Raw genomic sequence first — 17129 nt, 5'->3', positions numbered from 1 at the left:
GAAATGCTTGAGGCTTTGGATTTAAATCAGAAGCAATAGCTGCATAAGCTGCTGCTAGAGCCGTTCTCTCTGCCTTCATAGCCCGCAGCACTTCTATGATAGTTTTCTACAAGGTAGCATACTTAGATGCCTCTTTTGCTTCACTACCCCCAGAAGCAACACAGTCCCACAACATTTGCCCCACAGCTTCCCATGTCGAAACATGAAAGGCAACCTGCACTCCTGCGATGAGGTTACGGTCCCAAGCCCAGTGAATAAGTCCCTTCAGAGTGGAAGCCTCATATTTTTGTTCTCTCTTAGAGAGGATATGTTGGAGGAGTTTCTGGACCCCATCCCTCTCATGGTCTGACCTCATCTCCTCTCTGGCCACTCACCTGATCAGGGTGAGATTCAAGTGGTCTTCACATGGATCTGGAGCTCCAGACTGCTACTCTTTTCCTCTCGCCAGGGCAGCAAGGATACTTTCAACCGGCTTCCCCGCTTCCCAAAAACTGTCGCCAATCCTCTGCACAGCAGCCACGTTGCCGTCTTTGGGTCCCTTGGACATGGATGGTATCACATCACTTGGGTCACCAGAAATGTGGTGCGGAAGATCAGAAATGGGACATCATGCCATGATCAATATGATCAAGTAAAGCCAAATTTATTATACAGAAGCCTATATTTATAATATAATCTGCTGTCCACGCTCCTCTAGCTAATACATGATTGTTAATCCTAACTGTCCACGCGTCTAAGACTAAATGCTAATTGGATCACCCAATTCTTCACGCATATTGCTGTGGTCGTCTGGCCCACCCTTAGTCCTCTTTTTTTTTCTCTTACTCTCCTGAACTTTGCTGACAATTTTGCTGATTCTCGCTGACTCTTCTTCTTTTTTCTGTCTTCACGGATTCACTGTCCCCGTTCCTTGAACTGGTTACTTTGTTACCAGAAGGCTGGATTGTGCATCTGCTGAATGTGTCCATTGTCCTGCAAAAAATCCTCAGCCCATCCTCAGCCCATCCTCAGCCCACTCTTGAGGAGTGGTATCAGTGAAAGCAGAGAGGCCTTGAGAATGTGAAGGATCTGGAGGGGAAGCATGCGAGGAGTGGCTGAGGTCACTTGGTCTGTTCAGCCTGGAAAAGAGGAGACTGAGGAGAGGTCTCAACTCAGTCCACAACTTCCGCATGAGAGGAAGAGGAGGGGCAGGCACTGATCTCTTCTCTGTGGAGACAGTTACAACCCAGAGGGAATGGCCTGAAGCTGTGTCAGGGAAGTTTTAGACTGGATAGTAGTGTGGTGGCGCATTTCGGGGGGGCACTCCCTGGGGGTGTCCCCGGGGGGTCCCCCAAGGCTGTGAGTTCGCAGGTAGCAGCAGGCAGGCAAGGAGACTCCACACGGTTTCTGAGGGTGCTCATTAGATGAGGGTTTATTGGGGGTCCTACCCCCGGAAGGCAGCATGGTTTCTGAGGGAGAGGGGGGAAAGGGGAGGGGGAGAGAGGGGCTGAGCGGGAACCAGCCAGGAGAGCTGTCAAAGAGAGAGTGAGCACTATCCCCCCGGCACACTTAACAGGGAGATTCAAAGTGGGCGCGGAACAGATCGGGCCAATGGGATTACAGACACAGGATACTGCAGGGGAGGATCACAGGCTTGGAATAAACCATACATTTTTGAGAGGTGAGACTGAGCATACCATTTAACTAAAATATAACACCACATAGTAGGAAAAGGTTCTTCACCCCACAGGGTGTTTGGGCACTGGAACAGACTCCCCAGGGAAGTGGTCACGGCACCAAGCCCAACAGAGTTCAAGAAGTGTTTATTCAATGCTCTCAGGCACAGGGTGTGACTCTTGGGGATGTCCTGTGCAGGACCAGGAGTTGGACTCAATGATCCTTGTGGGTCCCTTCCAGTTCAGGATATTCTGTTTCTAAATCATACAGAAGTAAGGTCCTGTAAGATTTTTTTGTGACCTACGCAAGCCGGGGCAAACACTGCAGGAGCAACAAGATGAACAGTAACAACCCAAGAAAGCTGTAAAGTTGTCTTCTATGCATTTTTGTGCATTTACTATGCATACCTCTGCAGATAAAAATGAGATGAGCTAGCATTGCTGCACATGGCCAGGGAAAAGCTGGCCTGCCAGGAAGGGATTGCTCCAATCTATGGACTTTTACAAAGGTGCTACCATCCTGTTTAGTCATGCACTTGAAATTGGCCACCATAAAAATTACTGAGAACTACTCATGATAGCAGCACTAATGGAACAGTGAAGATGACTTGCAGTTATGCAGAGGAAATGCAAGTTTCAGGACAAGGATTATAAGAACTGGCACTGTAAGAACACCTTTATTTAAAAACACAGTGCTTCTACCACTTGACTGAGGCAAGAAAGGTTTGATGGCATCAATAAGTACATTCTAGAGCAGTAATGATTCCCAAATAGAAAAGGGCACTGGGATGGAAGGGATTTTGTCCGTGTCTCGCAGATCCTGTGATCACGTAAGCAGCTGAGATTGTGTAGGTGTCCTGATAAGCATTACTTTAGACTGAATTGCTTCCTGGTGAAGGTAGGTGCTAATTAAAGTATGGAACCACTATTTATTTCAGGTTAAACCACTAAATATTAGATATAGTGTTTGACAAGATCATAGCTAGAACATGTGGAAAGACTGAATAAGTCTCTTGAATAAATGAACAGTGGTACACTTTTTTGTGGCAAAGAGGAGTGAGCCATGCTAGACATTTTGGCAGAGTAAATTAACAGCAGATATTTATTATACAAGGATGGCGTTCATGTTGTTGACTTGGGTAATAATAAAAGTACAAAGAAATGCCTCCTTAAAAATAATCAAGTCATTTCCACAATCAGTTCAGCAAACTACTGAACAGTGGGAATTGCATCTTTCCTTCTGGTTTTAAGAGAACTTCTTCATGAAGTGCAATTTGAGGTAGGCAATGGTAAGGAAGATTAGTGTCATGCAGGCCAGAGCCAGGTGGTTCTGCCACAGGCCCCAGGTGCTTGCATCGATACCTTGACTCTTCAGATACTCCTCTCCAGTACATGGCCTACAGATAAATACACACACACATTGATAAGCTTAGTCACTTAACAAACCACTCAGCAGGATCTAGGAAGATCTCTAGAAGTTGTAATGTGGTTGCATGTGTGTAGCAGGCTGGGCAAACAGCAGCTATATGTCAGTGGTTAATTTTCCATTTGTAAATTTGCTTTTCTTGTAGCTCCAGTTTCACGTTGGAAGCTGAAATGGATTTTGTGAGGCTGTACAATTGTGTGCTTGCATAGCTCTCACTAAATACAGTTTGAAGAAAAGTAAGAAGCATAATGCAGATATTTCTAGTGTTATAAATACTAAATATGACAACAAGCAGAATGTTTCATGAAGTCAGAATGCAAAAACCCAGTCAAAGGCTCCTTTTCCATGTAAAACTCACAGATTCTCTGGTCATTAGTGAGTATCTCGGATACTCAGACTGATGTTCTAGAACTTCTAAAGCTGCTGATGGTGGGATTCATTTCAGTGTACCAAAATACTTACATGTGGTCTTTCTGTTGATAGCTACTGTCACTGCTTAAAACTGTATTGTTACTGCTGCCACAGAAGTTCAGATCAGTCAACTCATTGATCTGTAAAGCCTTTTAAAATAAAAGAAGCAATGACAACAGAAATTATTAGGTAAATTAGTAATACATAAACAAGATGAAATATAATGCAGTAAAATTAATTCTAAAAATGCACTGGTATCACTATTTTATTTGCCAAATCCCCATTTTTAGCAGAGTAGCAGAGTTCTTTTTTTCTTTTAAGAGAAGAATGTATATAGCCTGTACACACCTGCTAAAGCATGCACCACAACAAGCTTTACCACTTCCCCCAGGCCAGATTATTTCTGCACAGGCACAGTGAAGCCCAAATTTCTCTGCAAAACATCACTCTGGCTTAAATTTTCGCAAATTAGGAGAAAAGCATTAGCCTGACAAGTTTTTGTTTGATTGATGGAAAAGACAAATAGAAGGTTTTTACTTTTTTGGGTGGAGATAACATTGTTCTTTACTTTGAAACATTTCTGTCCAGCTGAAGTCTACTGAATGTAGTAGTTGTGTCTCTCATATGAGGTGTTTCCAAATTACAGAAATGAGCTCTTCTAAACAGCAGTTGGTGCTAGTTGATGAGAAGCCCTTCTTGTTTTAAGATACTGCACAACACTCCAAAGTTGTTGTACCTAATTAGCTTTCCTTTTGCTCATTAGGCCATCAAGTGTGAAGATTTCATTATCATGATTAAAGACATTCCTTTCTAGCAAACCATTTCCAGGTTTGTACACAGGAAATCAGAGCACTTACTGTCATTCCATATCGAGGGATGCTAAAGTATTTGAGCCAGGAGAGCCAGGACATGACGCTTGTGAGATTGACCAGCAACCCAGAGAAAATCTAGAGGCAATGTTTACCAAAAAAAAACCATAACAAAACCAGATTACAAATTACATACTTTTATCATGTGTCCTTCTCTAGCTCTTGACTTTGCTTCTTCAGATAAAAAGGAATGGGAAAGCATTCCTAGAGGAATAAACTCTTCCAGCAGAAGAACAAAAGGGAAGGATTTATATGTTATCGAGCTTTGGGCCATAACCTCAGGTCCTTCCCCCAAAACAAATAACAAGGAATGCTTTCCCCTGTGCAGTAAACCCACATGCTTCCTGTCTAGGGGTCCCACATGGGTTCACATGAACTCTGCTGCTCCTCAGTGTGGGACTGCTCTGGGTTTTGCCTGTGTGCCCCGAGTCTGAGGCAGTGTGGATTTTGGCTGTAGATTCAGCTCTGCCTTGTCTAAAGTGCCTGCCTCCTGACTGTGGCTGTGTGTGGCACAGTTTAATATGCCCAAGGTGGGCTCTGCAGCTGAGGAGGACAGCTGGGCTAGTGGTCTCAGAAAATAGAGGGCTGCAGGTCATGTTCTCATCCAATTAACATTTGCCTTTCACAAAGTTAAGGGAGAGAGAATGAAATGTAGCCCTAAGTGGCTTTCCTACTTTCCAGGCAGTTTTCTGTTTGCTAGAGCCACAGAGAAGAAGTCAGAGGAACCATTCTCCTCCTCACACCCACTCCTCCAGCCCCTCACTTCTTGTTCTTTCAAAAAACAATTCAGAATAGTCCATCCCACAGCATCAGAATACTGAAATCAGACAAATCAGGATATGTTGACCCCAATAGACTTTTTGCAGAATTCAGCTGAACTCCATGCTAGTAGGATTTCTGGATTTCAGCATTTCTGGGGTTTCATGATCCAGACTAGAGAACTGAAAAGTGCTACTCACAATCATGAAAACAAACGCAACAGTCATGAACAGGTTTGCTATAGAGACCACGCTCTGTCCTGCTACAATGGCAAGTGCCATGGAAGTAGCTGTGTAGGACACCATCATAAGAGTGAACATCATTGTAAAGAAGGCTTCTACTGTTGGTTTCAAACCTTAAAGATCAAAACAAAAAGGGTTTCAGAATGATGTTGCTGAAAGCTCTGCCATAATCTGATCACTATCCTGACTTTCCTAGTGTGTCCTGCTTAAAAATTACATCTTGTCTGCCAGCACAGGCTGTGTCACTGAGACCCAAGACTGCTGTGGTGTTTGTGACAGCCCTTATGTGTCTGTCTTGGCAGTGGAAGAGAGGATGAATAAATAGTATGCCCAAAACTGCAGTAAGACTGAAGATAGTAGAATGTGTAGAAGTACTGTACTTCACACATCCGAAGTGGCTGCAAGTTGTCCATCAAAGGAGAAACTTCTAGTGCACTTCCATGAGAAGCAGCTGTACATTATTTCACTAGTTTCCAGCAGAGAGCTCTCCTAAAGAACCTAGCAGCCTTGGGGTGGTTATGGATTCAGTAGCAAGGTCTGTTTCACTCCAGTTTCACAGTTTGAGAGCCTCTTGCTGATGTGGCCTTGTTTCCTATTCCTTAGCGTAAAAACTCAGACCATAGCCAACAAACTGATATTAATTCACACAGCATTAAGATCTTAAAACAAAACCTTTTCTTTTAGGTGTTCTTGCAAGGATCAGAAAAGTATCTTGTAAAAGTCATCAGAAGCCAAGAAGGCCACAGATGAAAAGGAATAAATCAAAACTACATAGTAAAGGTTATGGCTTCCTTCTAGGGACAGTGAAGATTAGACATGTCACAGATTATCTGATGAATGCTTTAATCTTTGTGTCTTTTCTGTAGAAAACAACATGGTGTGCTAAAAGTAAGCTCAGTAGCCAATGCCACACCAGTGTAGGGATTTAGCTTATATAAATATGCATACACATCTATAAAAGGCACGTGCCATGATTTATTGGGGGGGGGGGGGGGTTGGAATGAGACTGTAGGAGACCATACTTGCCTAGAATGAAGTAAACTATGCAGGTGAAGATGATGCTGGGCATAGTCCTTATGGGTATTAAATCAGCCATTAGCTTTGCTATGAAGTATACAGATGTTCTGTAGTACCCACTGATATATTAATGTCTGGGACACAGAGCATGAATAGAGCACATTACAAATTTAGCCACTAAAAACCAGTTTGATTTTCACCACTTGACAAATGAATTCTAGCTCAAACTGGAAGAAAATCTTTCATACTTAGGCTACAATGCAGCTGTCCAGTAAGCCTATACACTATAGAACTGGTGACATTTTCATATGCAAGTGAATATGGGTACTTGTGCACATAATTTTTAGTAAATTTATGTGTCATGTTATTGATAGAGCGTAAAGTTTGAATAATTTTCATATTTTATACAGCATAATATGCATAGCTTTAAAGAATCCAGTTAGATTATAATTATTGCCCTCACTAGCAAGTCACAAACTTATTAATCAATGCCAAAATTGAGTATTCAAGGGTTTTTTACCTACTGTGTCAATAATATTACACTCTGAGCCAGTTGTAATCATAGGTACCTTTTGGGGGGTTTGCAGACAACTCACTAGCAGACTAACAGAGTACATTTGTAATGAGCACTATCATTGAAATAATTTGAAAATTCTGCACTAACTGTACTTAAATAACATTTACAGCATGTCAGACAAACTCACAGTCTAACAGCAGAGTCTGGTAAATTTTTTGTATGTTTTACTTACATAAATATCTTCTTTTCCACAACAAAGAGTTCAAGAGCTGAGACACTGCTGAAACACTGGTTGGTGGTCAGAAAGAACATTGCACCCACTCTGCAAAATAGCAAAACAGTGAGCTGTTATTTAAAATGAGATGTAAATGTAGTGCTTCCACAACAGAGTACATAAATCCACTTGCAGTGCTTGAAGTTTGGCACTGTTTGACCTCCCATCCCAAAATCCATGGGAAAAGTCTTGGCTATGAGTCTGAGTCTGTAACAAGCCTGACACAGATGTGGTATAGTCATTATTTGGTTTTGGCATGCAATGATAACACATTCTCTGATGCAGTCAAAATATAGAAAATCAACGGAGGTTTCTTTTGAGGGACTGTGGTTTGGTGTTTTTCTTGATGCAATTTCCTGACACGTTAAACATTTTCAGATAGCGGGGCATTTTTCTGCTGCAAACAAAGAGGAACCAAATAAACAGTGTGAGAAGTAGTTCTCACCTTTTCCACAAAAATTTAAGGCACTTCCTACTCAATTTAAAACTGGGCTGTTTTTAAACAAATGCTATGAAATCTTACAGGATTAAGAACCCAGAGGTTTCATAGTGGCAAACTCATGTGTCAGGTCAGGTACATACAGCTATCAAAATGATACATAGAGCAGCATAATTTGAAAATTTCTTACCGCTGGTAAATTCAAGTGTGTGAATAGAAACAGTTGCAAGATTACAACTTTAGTTACCTAGGTTTATGTCCCCAGAAGTCTGTATATTTTAACAGTCTCAGTTCTGCAGGGACCTTGCTAGAGGAACAAAATCACATCCTCACTTCCAAGTCACACAGGCTTGGCCTTACTGATGTGAAGGGAAGCATTTGCTTTAAAGAGGTATTAAGCTCCTTTAAAGGGAGCTTTATCAAATTTTTGAACATCCATTACCTAGACTGACTGACCTTTTCTGTAGTCCAGCAGAGTTCTCCTCAAGTCCAAAGTAGATGGTGCCTACAATCAGTCCCAGAAAAGATGTAATACAAAGCTAAATGGGAAAAAGAGAAAAGAGGAGGGAAAGTATCATTCTCATTGCTTCAAAGGTTTTCCTGACTGCCAGGATGAGGATGACAGTTTATTCTCATGCTCCACACTGTGTAATTACTGGGCTCTATGAGGATGACAGTTTATTCTCATGCTCCACACTGTGTAATTACTGGGCTCTATCATACATCTTACTCATGGGATTGTTTTTAATGGGATGCTACAACAAGGCTACAGATATATTGATATTTGCAGTCTGTAACTTTATTACAAAAGTTATTATTTAAATAACAGAGATAACAGCTGCGGCAAGGATGTCATTTAAAAGACTGAAATGTGTGCATCACACTTTTTAAGTGCTAAATGCAAATGACAAAAAATCTCAGGAAAACAATGGTATCAGGCAGTTCTGTCATTTTAAAGCCTGAGTAATGCATGAGTCTTAACACCATAAACTACTTGATCCTTGGCACCTTCTCACTAAAATCCTGCTGAAAGGAGAAAATGTCAAGGATAATTCGGCTCCTGAGGCAGTTGCAGTGGAAAGCAGGGATCATTTCAAGACCAATTTGGAGCAGATTAATGAAAAGAAGGCTTAATGAGCCATGGACACCTAAAAGAATGCTGGACAAATCCACCCCTAATGAGGGTGGGGAGATAAAAAAGATTGTGAGAAACAAGTCAGGACCAATAACCTTGGGCTATGAAGGAGGTTCTGGAGAGCCTAATTCTTGTCACAGGGTCAAGCTTTTACAAAGCAATTATTAAGGATCTCCATAGTATCGACATACAGGCACACACACGTGCTCAAAGCCTTTTAACCTCAGGGATTCTGGACTTGTTTTACCTCCACACCAGCCAATTATTCACTCATTATATAAAGCATTATGAAGATAATTTATACCCCTGGCTACAGGCTGACTTTTCTATTGCCCTCTCCAGAACTGCTGAGAATTGCAGTGGGAGTTTTGGTGGTGCTGTGGCTGTAGAGTTTGGCCCATAAATTAGGGAATTCCCGAGGATTAGTCAGTCTGCAGCCGGACATTCTTCATTTTTGAAATCAATGTGCAGCTCTGAAGGAGTCAACACTTTTGGTTCTGATCCTTCAGAAAAAGCACCACTAACAGAGCCAGTGATTATCTTTCATGGCGGGTGCTGATCCCCATTGTGGACTTCATGACACCTTATCCAGAAGACATCATCACCAATATGAACAGTCAAATAACCAAACAGCACACACTTTATGAGACTGCAAAAATATTTTTGCACTTCAGCCAACTGCCAGCACTTCATTTTGTGCTGAAGTTTAATGAAGTATGCAAATGCAGTCTGTTAACTTTTCCTAGCCGGGGAGAGGATTTGAGGCCAAAACCCACAGCGCCAAGCCTGGACAATTAGAGTCAAATCTGAAGAATGTTCTTGAGCAAATGTGTGAAACTACTTGGGACATAATGTGCTCCTGGCTGGGAGCAGCAGAATACCCTGCTGGGACAGGTCTTGCCTCTCAGAGTCTTTCAGTAGTCCAAAATTAATTACTGAACTGTCCCACATTTGGGAGCATTCAGGACACCTTCCATCCCCACATTCCTAGACACTGAGCACTCTTTTTTCAGATGCTTACTGCAGTCAAAATATCAAGAGGCAAAACCATCCCAGTGACTTATCTAACAATCCAGGACCCAAATAAATTCAACATAAACCACAAAACCATAGACACAAATAGCCTTACCTGAGCTATGGAAGCCTGAGGGTTTCCTATCAGGTTTTTAAATGTGCGCCTGGACACCCATTTCAGCTGGTGGAGGAAGGAATTAGCATATGTGATTTGCTGGAAAAGTCCTCTGATTTTCTTTTTATTTCCTGAAGATATGCTCTCTAAATGTGCTTTTGTTTCTCGGTAGTAGGCAGAGTTGGAGTATTTTTCTGCTAATTGCTCAGCCAAGGTCTTATGATATCCAGAGCATTCTTCAATGCTCTCTGCTGGAAAGATTAAAAAAACAGAAGACTTAAGATGCACACATAGTTCTAGTGATTCACTGCACTCAGTCCCATAGCAGACAGTTCAAAAGAGTTGGTATAAATAAGACAAAAAAAATCTGTGTTTGTCTGTGCAACTTCTCCCACAGGCAGCAGCCTCTCAGCTTTCTAACCAGGCAAACCCTTGTCTTCCCAGGGAGTTGCAACTTGGCAGCAACATGACTTTTAATCAAAAATTATTTTTACATCCCCTTTGCCCCAAAGGTTTCTGTAAGTAATCTGTTTCACAGATAACAACATAATCCTGGACTTCCCAGACTTTTAAATCCAGGTAACCCTGCATGTGTCTACCTTGGTCATATATAAATTTCAGCTGGATCTCTTTTTTTTCTTAACTATGATACAGTGTAAGCTTTTGCAATGACAGATATGATGCGTCATATCTGCCAGCTATAATATTTGCTAGACCCTGATCAGAGCATTTTTGTAAAATGATGGCTGGTCCTTTGGTAAAGGTATAGTGAAACTGTGTTTGGGCACTCAGCGTATTCATTACTTCATTTGCCTTTTCACTCCTGTGAAAAGAGAGTAAGCTATTACTGAGTGGCAGCAGAAAAGTATGAGAAAGCGTACTCCAAAAATAGGTGAGAACTGATTTGTTAGTTTGGGGATAATTTCTGCCTTAGCACAACTTCAGGGAAACATCAGATGCGCAGTGGTACCCTATGTCTACCCCTTCCCACCCTGTTCAGAGGAAAAAAACCAGTAATTTCCTAACAGAAAAATTGTTACATTAGGTAAAATAGTCAAGTCATAACTGCATCAAATTATGTCCTTAACAGGAACAATTATCCTGGTTTATCATGTCTGCTTCTGCAGGATTTCAGCTGGTTTGCCTTGAAGATGAAAGAAGCTCTTTCTGTGTGCTGAGAGTGACCAAAACAGTTTCTTAAATTCCCATTCCCACACATGTTAGGATAACTTGACTCAGCTCTGGATTTCATACCTGTGTTACTTTCATCAGCCTTGTTCATTGCCACGGCGGTGGAGTCTCCATTGATGACATCCAGGAAAAAAACAGCAGGGTTGTTGTAGGGCTCACACAGGTAGCCTGTGGTGACAGTGACACTGTGGCGACAGTGTTGTGAGCCCTGGGTGTGGGGTTGTGTGACTGGCCAAGTGCTATGCTTGGCTGTCAGGAGCACAGCCACACATCCTGCCCATGGAGCAGCCTGCACCAAAGGCATGGCAGCCTTTGGAAGGTCCATGCTTTCTTGAGGGATGAGTGGCACTGCCAGGCAGCACCATCAGCAAAAGTGAGGTGACAGCTGGCAGCGTGCTCTTCCCAGCCCTAGCCCAGGCTTTCTCTAATTAAGATGTACCAGGAACAGCTCACCCATATCCACATGTGAGTCAAGAGGAGAAACACCCAGAGAAATGCTAAGCTTGTTAAAATGCTGGACTTGCTTGGACATGTCGTGTCCAATTCTGGCCCAGAGCTATTGGCATTTCACTCAAGTTGGTGCAAACCAAAGGTTGGCCCTGCTGGAAGTAGTGCTCACCAATGGACTGAAAGTATTCGATGGCATGCTGGGCCGGCCCATGGTACAGCAGTCTCCCTGCAGCTAGCAGCGTCAGGTTGTCAAATAGTCGGAATATGGAGTACCGAGGCTGGTGGATGGAGAAGATGATTGTCCTTCCTTGTTTTGACATCCTGAATGTGAAGAATGACAGAGAAGTCAGCTTTGCAAGTTGATTCAGTGTTTAGATAAGAGCATTTGAAAGTTCAGTTAAGTCTTGATGAAGTCTGATTAACTTGGTATGCCAGAGAAGGAAGAAGAAAGAAAAAAAAATAAAAAGAAAATATTTAGGTCATATTTACAGTGTCTGTGTAAGAAAAGAATTATTTTGAAGAGAGAGAATTCATTCAGTTTTTTTCCTACCCCATTTGCATCCTTGGCTCACTGGTAAATAATTACATGTCTGAATTCCCTGTTTGCTCATTTGAACTGTAATTCGAGTCAAATAAAACTGAAGTCTAGCAGAGTGGAGTGCTGAGAACAGGAAAGCCACCACCTTTTCAGTAGCAGTAGGACAGCATTAGCAGTGCTAGCATCAAGTCCTGTTGTTGGTTCATCCAAAAACAAGATGGCAGGATCCGTGATGAGCTCCATCCCAATATTGGTCCTTTTCTGCCCTCTTCCAGACACCCCACGAGAGAACTGGGTACCAACCTAATAAAAAAACCAAGAAACTTGTCTTGTTTGGCCCAAAGAGATAACCTTGAACAAACAGTATCATACCCATGTGGCAGTATTTGGGGAGAGTTGTAAGGAATTTTTCCCCTACACTCAGAAGCAGATGTAAATTTTTGTAGCAGATGTTATCTCACACACAGCCTTGTTCTTAATGTTAATATTACTTGAGGTCTTGTCTTTTTCTCCAGCCACTAACTTTCACCTTTGTCTTTCCCTTTCCTTTTCCTTTGAATGTAGTACCATACGGCAGTACCAGTACAGGTCTCCATAGAAAAATGTCACTAATTACTGTATTACTGAAACATCCTGTTGAAATTTACTTTTTTTTTAATCTGGCATGATGAGTAATTTGGTAAATTAACAAACCACTTACTACATTTTAAGTAACATGTTTACAGGCCTTACCTTGGAATCTGCCACTTTGCTCAAACCCAATTCCTTGATTATCTGATTCACTCGTTCATTTTTTTCCTGTTCCTTCACTGACTTTGGCAAGCGGAGTGCTGCTGAGAACTTCAAATTTTCTCTTACAGTCAGGGTTCCCATGACCACATCATCCTTCATTAAAAAAAAAAAAGGGTAGATACTTGGTGTTTGCTCAGCAATTTCTATTTAATCCTCTGAGAACTGTATCTACCTATGTTTTGTGCTGTCCTTGCATGCAGAGGGACAGTAGCAGCAGACAGAACATGCAGTAAGGTGCATCTTCAATGCCCATGTCATAGAAGAGTTTGGATTTCATGCACATAATTGTATTTGCCTTAATTCATAAAGCAATGCCACATAGGAACAGCCTCCATCATGCATGATATCAAAATATATAAACAGCAAAGTATTAAAAACAGTCCCTTATGTATTCTTACCTTATTCAGATTTTTGGAGGTGTTGAGGGACTCAAGGGCTGAAGGGACCTAAGGAGCAGCTACAGCTGAGATCTTTATCACAGTGTGTTTGCCTGTGCAGCCTCAGCCCACCGCAGGTGAGAACAGGGAGAAAAGAGGGAAGGTAAAGAAAGGTTGGGTCCATGTGGGTTAGGTGATGGTGTTCTCAACTTGTTTTGTCAAAGGAAGAAGGAGGGGAGGTTTTTAGATACCATCTGCTTGTCTCTTGCAAAGGGAACCTGTCAGTTGTGGGAAGTGGAGATTTACATGTGGTTTGAGGGACCACCTTTCTGTAACATGCTGACAGTAATTTTAAGGCTTTTTCCTTGATTCTTGGATCAAGGCAAGGTGTTTGCAACACAGCAGCAATTTCTTACAATAGAGTCCACAGTCATAAAAATTGCTTACCTGTACTACGTACCCAGAGGTACATTTAAAGTTGGCAGGCTGAGGAGCTCCATTGATCAAAATGTCACCAGAGAGCCCACGTGGATCCTTCCTTGCAGCCAAAATGTCCAGCAGCCTAAATGAAAAGTTGGTTACTTTGTCAGATGAACATGCAGGAGACAAAGCCCTCTGAACCACAAACCCAGCTCATGGAACAAATAGATACATAAAAGCAGATCACATGAAACGTCTGCAATCTAGAAAACCCCCAGCAACTTTCAAGGACTGAGTTGCTTTTGTCCTGGTTTCCTAAGGAAAGGAGATCCATGCAGGTCCATGTCCATTTTTTCAATAATTTGAGTTTACCCTCAAATTGGTTACACATTGAATGGTGTGTAAGGAGTGACTGTCAGTAAAGTGTGGAGTAAAACTATTTCACCTTTCTCATATAATCTGATTGTCTTTTGGAATTCAAGTATTTCTCAGAAAACAGTGAGACTTGCACAGTCCTAAATAAAAACTCAATCTTTCCCTGAAAGAGAAGTCCATTACTGCTAAATGTGTACAGTTTCATTTTCCCCTTGGTGTAATTTCTGTGGAGGGCAAAAGGTGCACTTATGAAGATTTACCACTGCCAGTGGGTCCCAAAATTGCATTCAGTCCTGGTTTCATAATGCCACTGTAAGACAAAATGGATAAGTTTTACCAAGTAGTTAGGGTGGGATTATTTATTTGCCTGTTTCAACTGGCAGGCCAATGTAACTTATCTGTGCAACTACTTTCTGCATGCCATTAATTTTGGAATTAATTAATCTGCCTAATCACAAGCAATATTTAAAATCAGACTTCACCTTAACTTTTTATTCCTAATTCAAGAAAAACTAATAATCATTTAATGAAGACAGAACAGAAACATGACTAAAATGTAGCAAAATCTGTACATGTATTTTTACCACATGGATCTCTACAAGAGAAGCATGCACTTGCTTTAACCATACTCAGTTCTAAAGGTATTCTCTCAACAGAGAAAATAATAGTCCCTGTAGGCAGAATGAACTAGGGATTTGTCTGCACTTAAAATGCAATTGATAGTTTCTCTGTATCTGACATTAAAGCCCCACGAACCTCAAAAGCCAGATGGCAAATGTCAGAAATGACCCATGAAAGTCAAAAGAGGTACCACATGGCTTTTGAGAAAATCAATAAAGACTTTCAGAGCTCATGTTTAGCAGGTGTGGAAATTCCCTGGGCAAAGAGTAGGACAGACAGAGCTACACAAAAGGGTGAATATTTATGACAGAAATTGGAGTTAGGGAGCTGAAAGTCATGGTTGACTTGGAATGGCATATTGTATGCCAATGCCTTGCCACTGAGTTTAACTACTGAACTGTGAATGGGCAAGTTTTATTCACTGATTATTGAACAAAGGCCATAGTGACATGACTGCCTTACTGCAGTAGTGCACACAATTGGGGAAAAAAACCCACAAAACAAAACAAAAAATGCCAAAACTCCAGAAATCTTTACATCTCTTCAAAGTTAATCTGACCCTCACTTATATTAATGTGTTAAACATCTTAAGTTAAACCCCCCAAAAAATTAGCCTTTCCCAAAGCCACCTAAGGGAAGGAGACAACCATGAAGGACACACTGCTGGTATCTCAGCTAAACACCCTGGCATAGTGGGAGGATTGCCAGGGCGTGTAGAGCAAGCAGAGCTGGTTGGTGTGCCCAGTGCTGATAGCAGCCAAGAGAACTGTACCCCCAGGGCCAAGGGAAGTGTGCTCTCTGATGTACAGGCTTAGACCAGGGACTGAGGACCTGGGCTTAAGCACAGCTGACAGCAAACATGAAGCAACTACACATACAAATAATTTTTCTAAATCTTGGTCTGCATATTGTGCTGAATGGCTCAGTGACATGAGTGAAGTCAACTCTCCAGACAGAAATAAAACTCACATGTACTCTAAAGAGATGTTTAAATACGTACTTGACATCTCTCAAAACTTCTTTTCTGGTGGTTTTTTGGAAACACAGGAACCCAGTCTTTGTCTTCACATGGTAGCAGATGTTGTGGAAGGTGAGCACGCTTCCTACTCTGCCAGCCAAGTCTGGCAAGGACTGCATTCTACTGGGAATGCCATTTGTACTGGATTCTGACATCTGAATGCATAGGTGTGGCTGGTCTTCTGCCATCTTTCCTCTGGACATGAAACACAGGAAAGAGAATATTTGATTAGGTATGAAGAGGAAAGGTGTGTCTTTTGGGCTCAGTGTTTGGCACGGGGCCCATGGTGGGCTTGGAAGAGGCCCATATAGGAGTGTCTCTTTTGGATAGGAAGGTTGGGTCCTGTGGGGCTCAGACCTGGAGATGACACGAAGCTGATAAGGGTCTGCCAGATGCAGGGAAAAAGAAGAATTTCCCTCCACCCTCATGGTCTGCTGGGGTGGGCTGACCTTGCGAGACCACAGCTGCCCACCCAGCTGCCCTCTGAAGTGAATATCTGCTCTGGCACCTGGACTTCCTTCTCTAGGGTCTGTTTCTCTCACATTTTGTCACTCCTCTCTCACAGCTGCTGAACAACATCTTTTGCCCTTTCTTACACATTTCCAGAGAAGATTTATCAGCATCACTGACACACTCAACTTTGCCTCAGCAGCTGGAAGTGGCTGTGTCTGCCACAGCACAACCCCAGAATCTTTTCCCACAGAATTCTCCCCCACCAACTACCCCTCACCAGCAGCACCTGGCCACAGGTAGCAACTGTTCTATTAATCTAAATAATTTTGCGAAGAATATAGCAACATGGAAACTGACACTGCTGCCAAGCAATTCTCTTCCTTGGGTTTGATTTCCATGTGACAACTAGAAGGTAGTTGTAGAATAATTAAAGTTATCTCACCTCCTTCATGAGCCAGGCTTCTGCCTGTGAGCCATCCACCTGCACAGTGCAGCATCCCTGGCTGTCCCTGTGCACGCAGACCTTTGTCCCCTTTGCTCTTCCTTAAAGGTCATCTGGGGGAGAGGAAGAGTCTGGCCTCTCTATAAAACATGTTGACTCATCAGAGTCTAGTTACTTCAAATGTCACTATGGGAAACATTAGCAATGCTATAGTTCATGGGAATCAAGAGGGTAGATGATCAGCTGGGAGCTCTGGGGTGACCAGCTCCCTACCTCAGCATAGTTACACTGCTTACAGCAAGAAAGGAGGCAAATTATGACACAGTTTCAGACATGCTGAATGAATTTGAGAGCCATTAGCAAAAAGAACCTTGGGGAAAAAAAAGCCATTTAATCTAACAGGCTCATATGGTCACATAAAAACCCAAACCCAAGCCCTTATCTTGTCAGTTTGCTAAGGGTGCTTGACAGACAGCTGGGTGCTCCTTGGTGTCTATCAGCACAGTGAAACCTCTGGAAGCTTAATGTTCAGCAATCAGCCTATCTCCACATAAAGGCTGGTTCATCCATCTCCCAGTG

At 42.2% G+C, this 17129-nt stretch overlaps 1 protein-coding gene across 1 annotated transcript; it reads right to left on the bottom strand.

Annotated features, from left to right (window-relative positions):
• Window positions 1-2754: 2754 nt before the first annotated feature.
• On the bottom strand, window positions 2755-16685 carry LOC137465627 (broad substrate specificity ATP-binding cassette transporter ABCG2-like). The gene is given in 16 exon segments (XM_068177703.1): window positions 2755-3052; window positions 3544-3641; window positions 4350-4439; window positions 5321-5475; window positions 6389-6513; window positions 7129-7218; window positions 8066-8148; window positions 9874-10124; window positions 11128-11232; window positions 11684-11835; window positions 12198-12355; window positions 12785-12937; window positions 13669-13783; window positions 14261-14326; window positions 15638-15850; window positions 16551-16685. Coding segments are annotated over 15 exon segments (1998 nt in total). The 5' UTR covers window positions 15844-15850; window positions 16551-16685; the 3' UTR covers window positions 2755-2901.
• Between the last annotated feature and the right edge of the window lie 444 nt (window positions 16686-17129).

The sequence above is a fragment of the Anomalospiza imberbis genome (genome assembly GCF_031753505.1).
Source record: "Anomalospiza imberbis isolate Cuckoo-Finch-1a 21T00152 chromosome W unlocalized genomic scaffold, ASM3175350v1 scaffold_91, whole genome shotgun sequence".
NCBI lineage: Eukaryota > Metazoa > Chordata > Aves > Passeriformes > Viduidae > Anomalospiza > Anomalospiza imberbis.
This window is presented reverse-complemented; position numbering and strand designations above follow the sequence as displayed.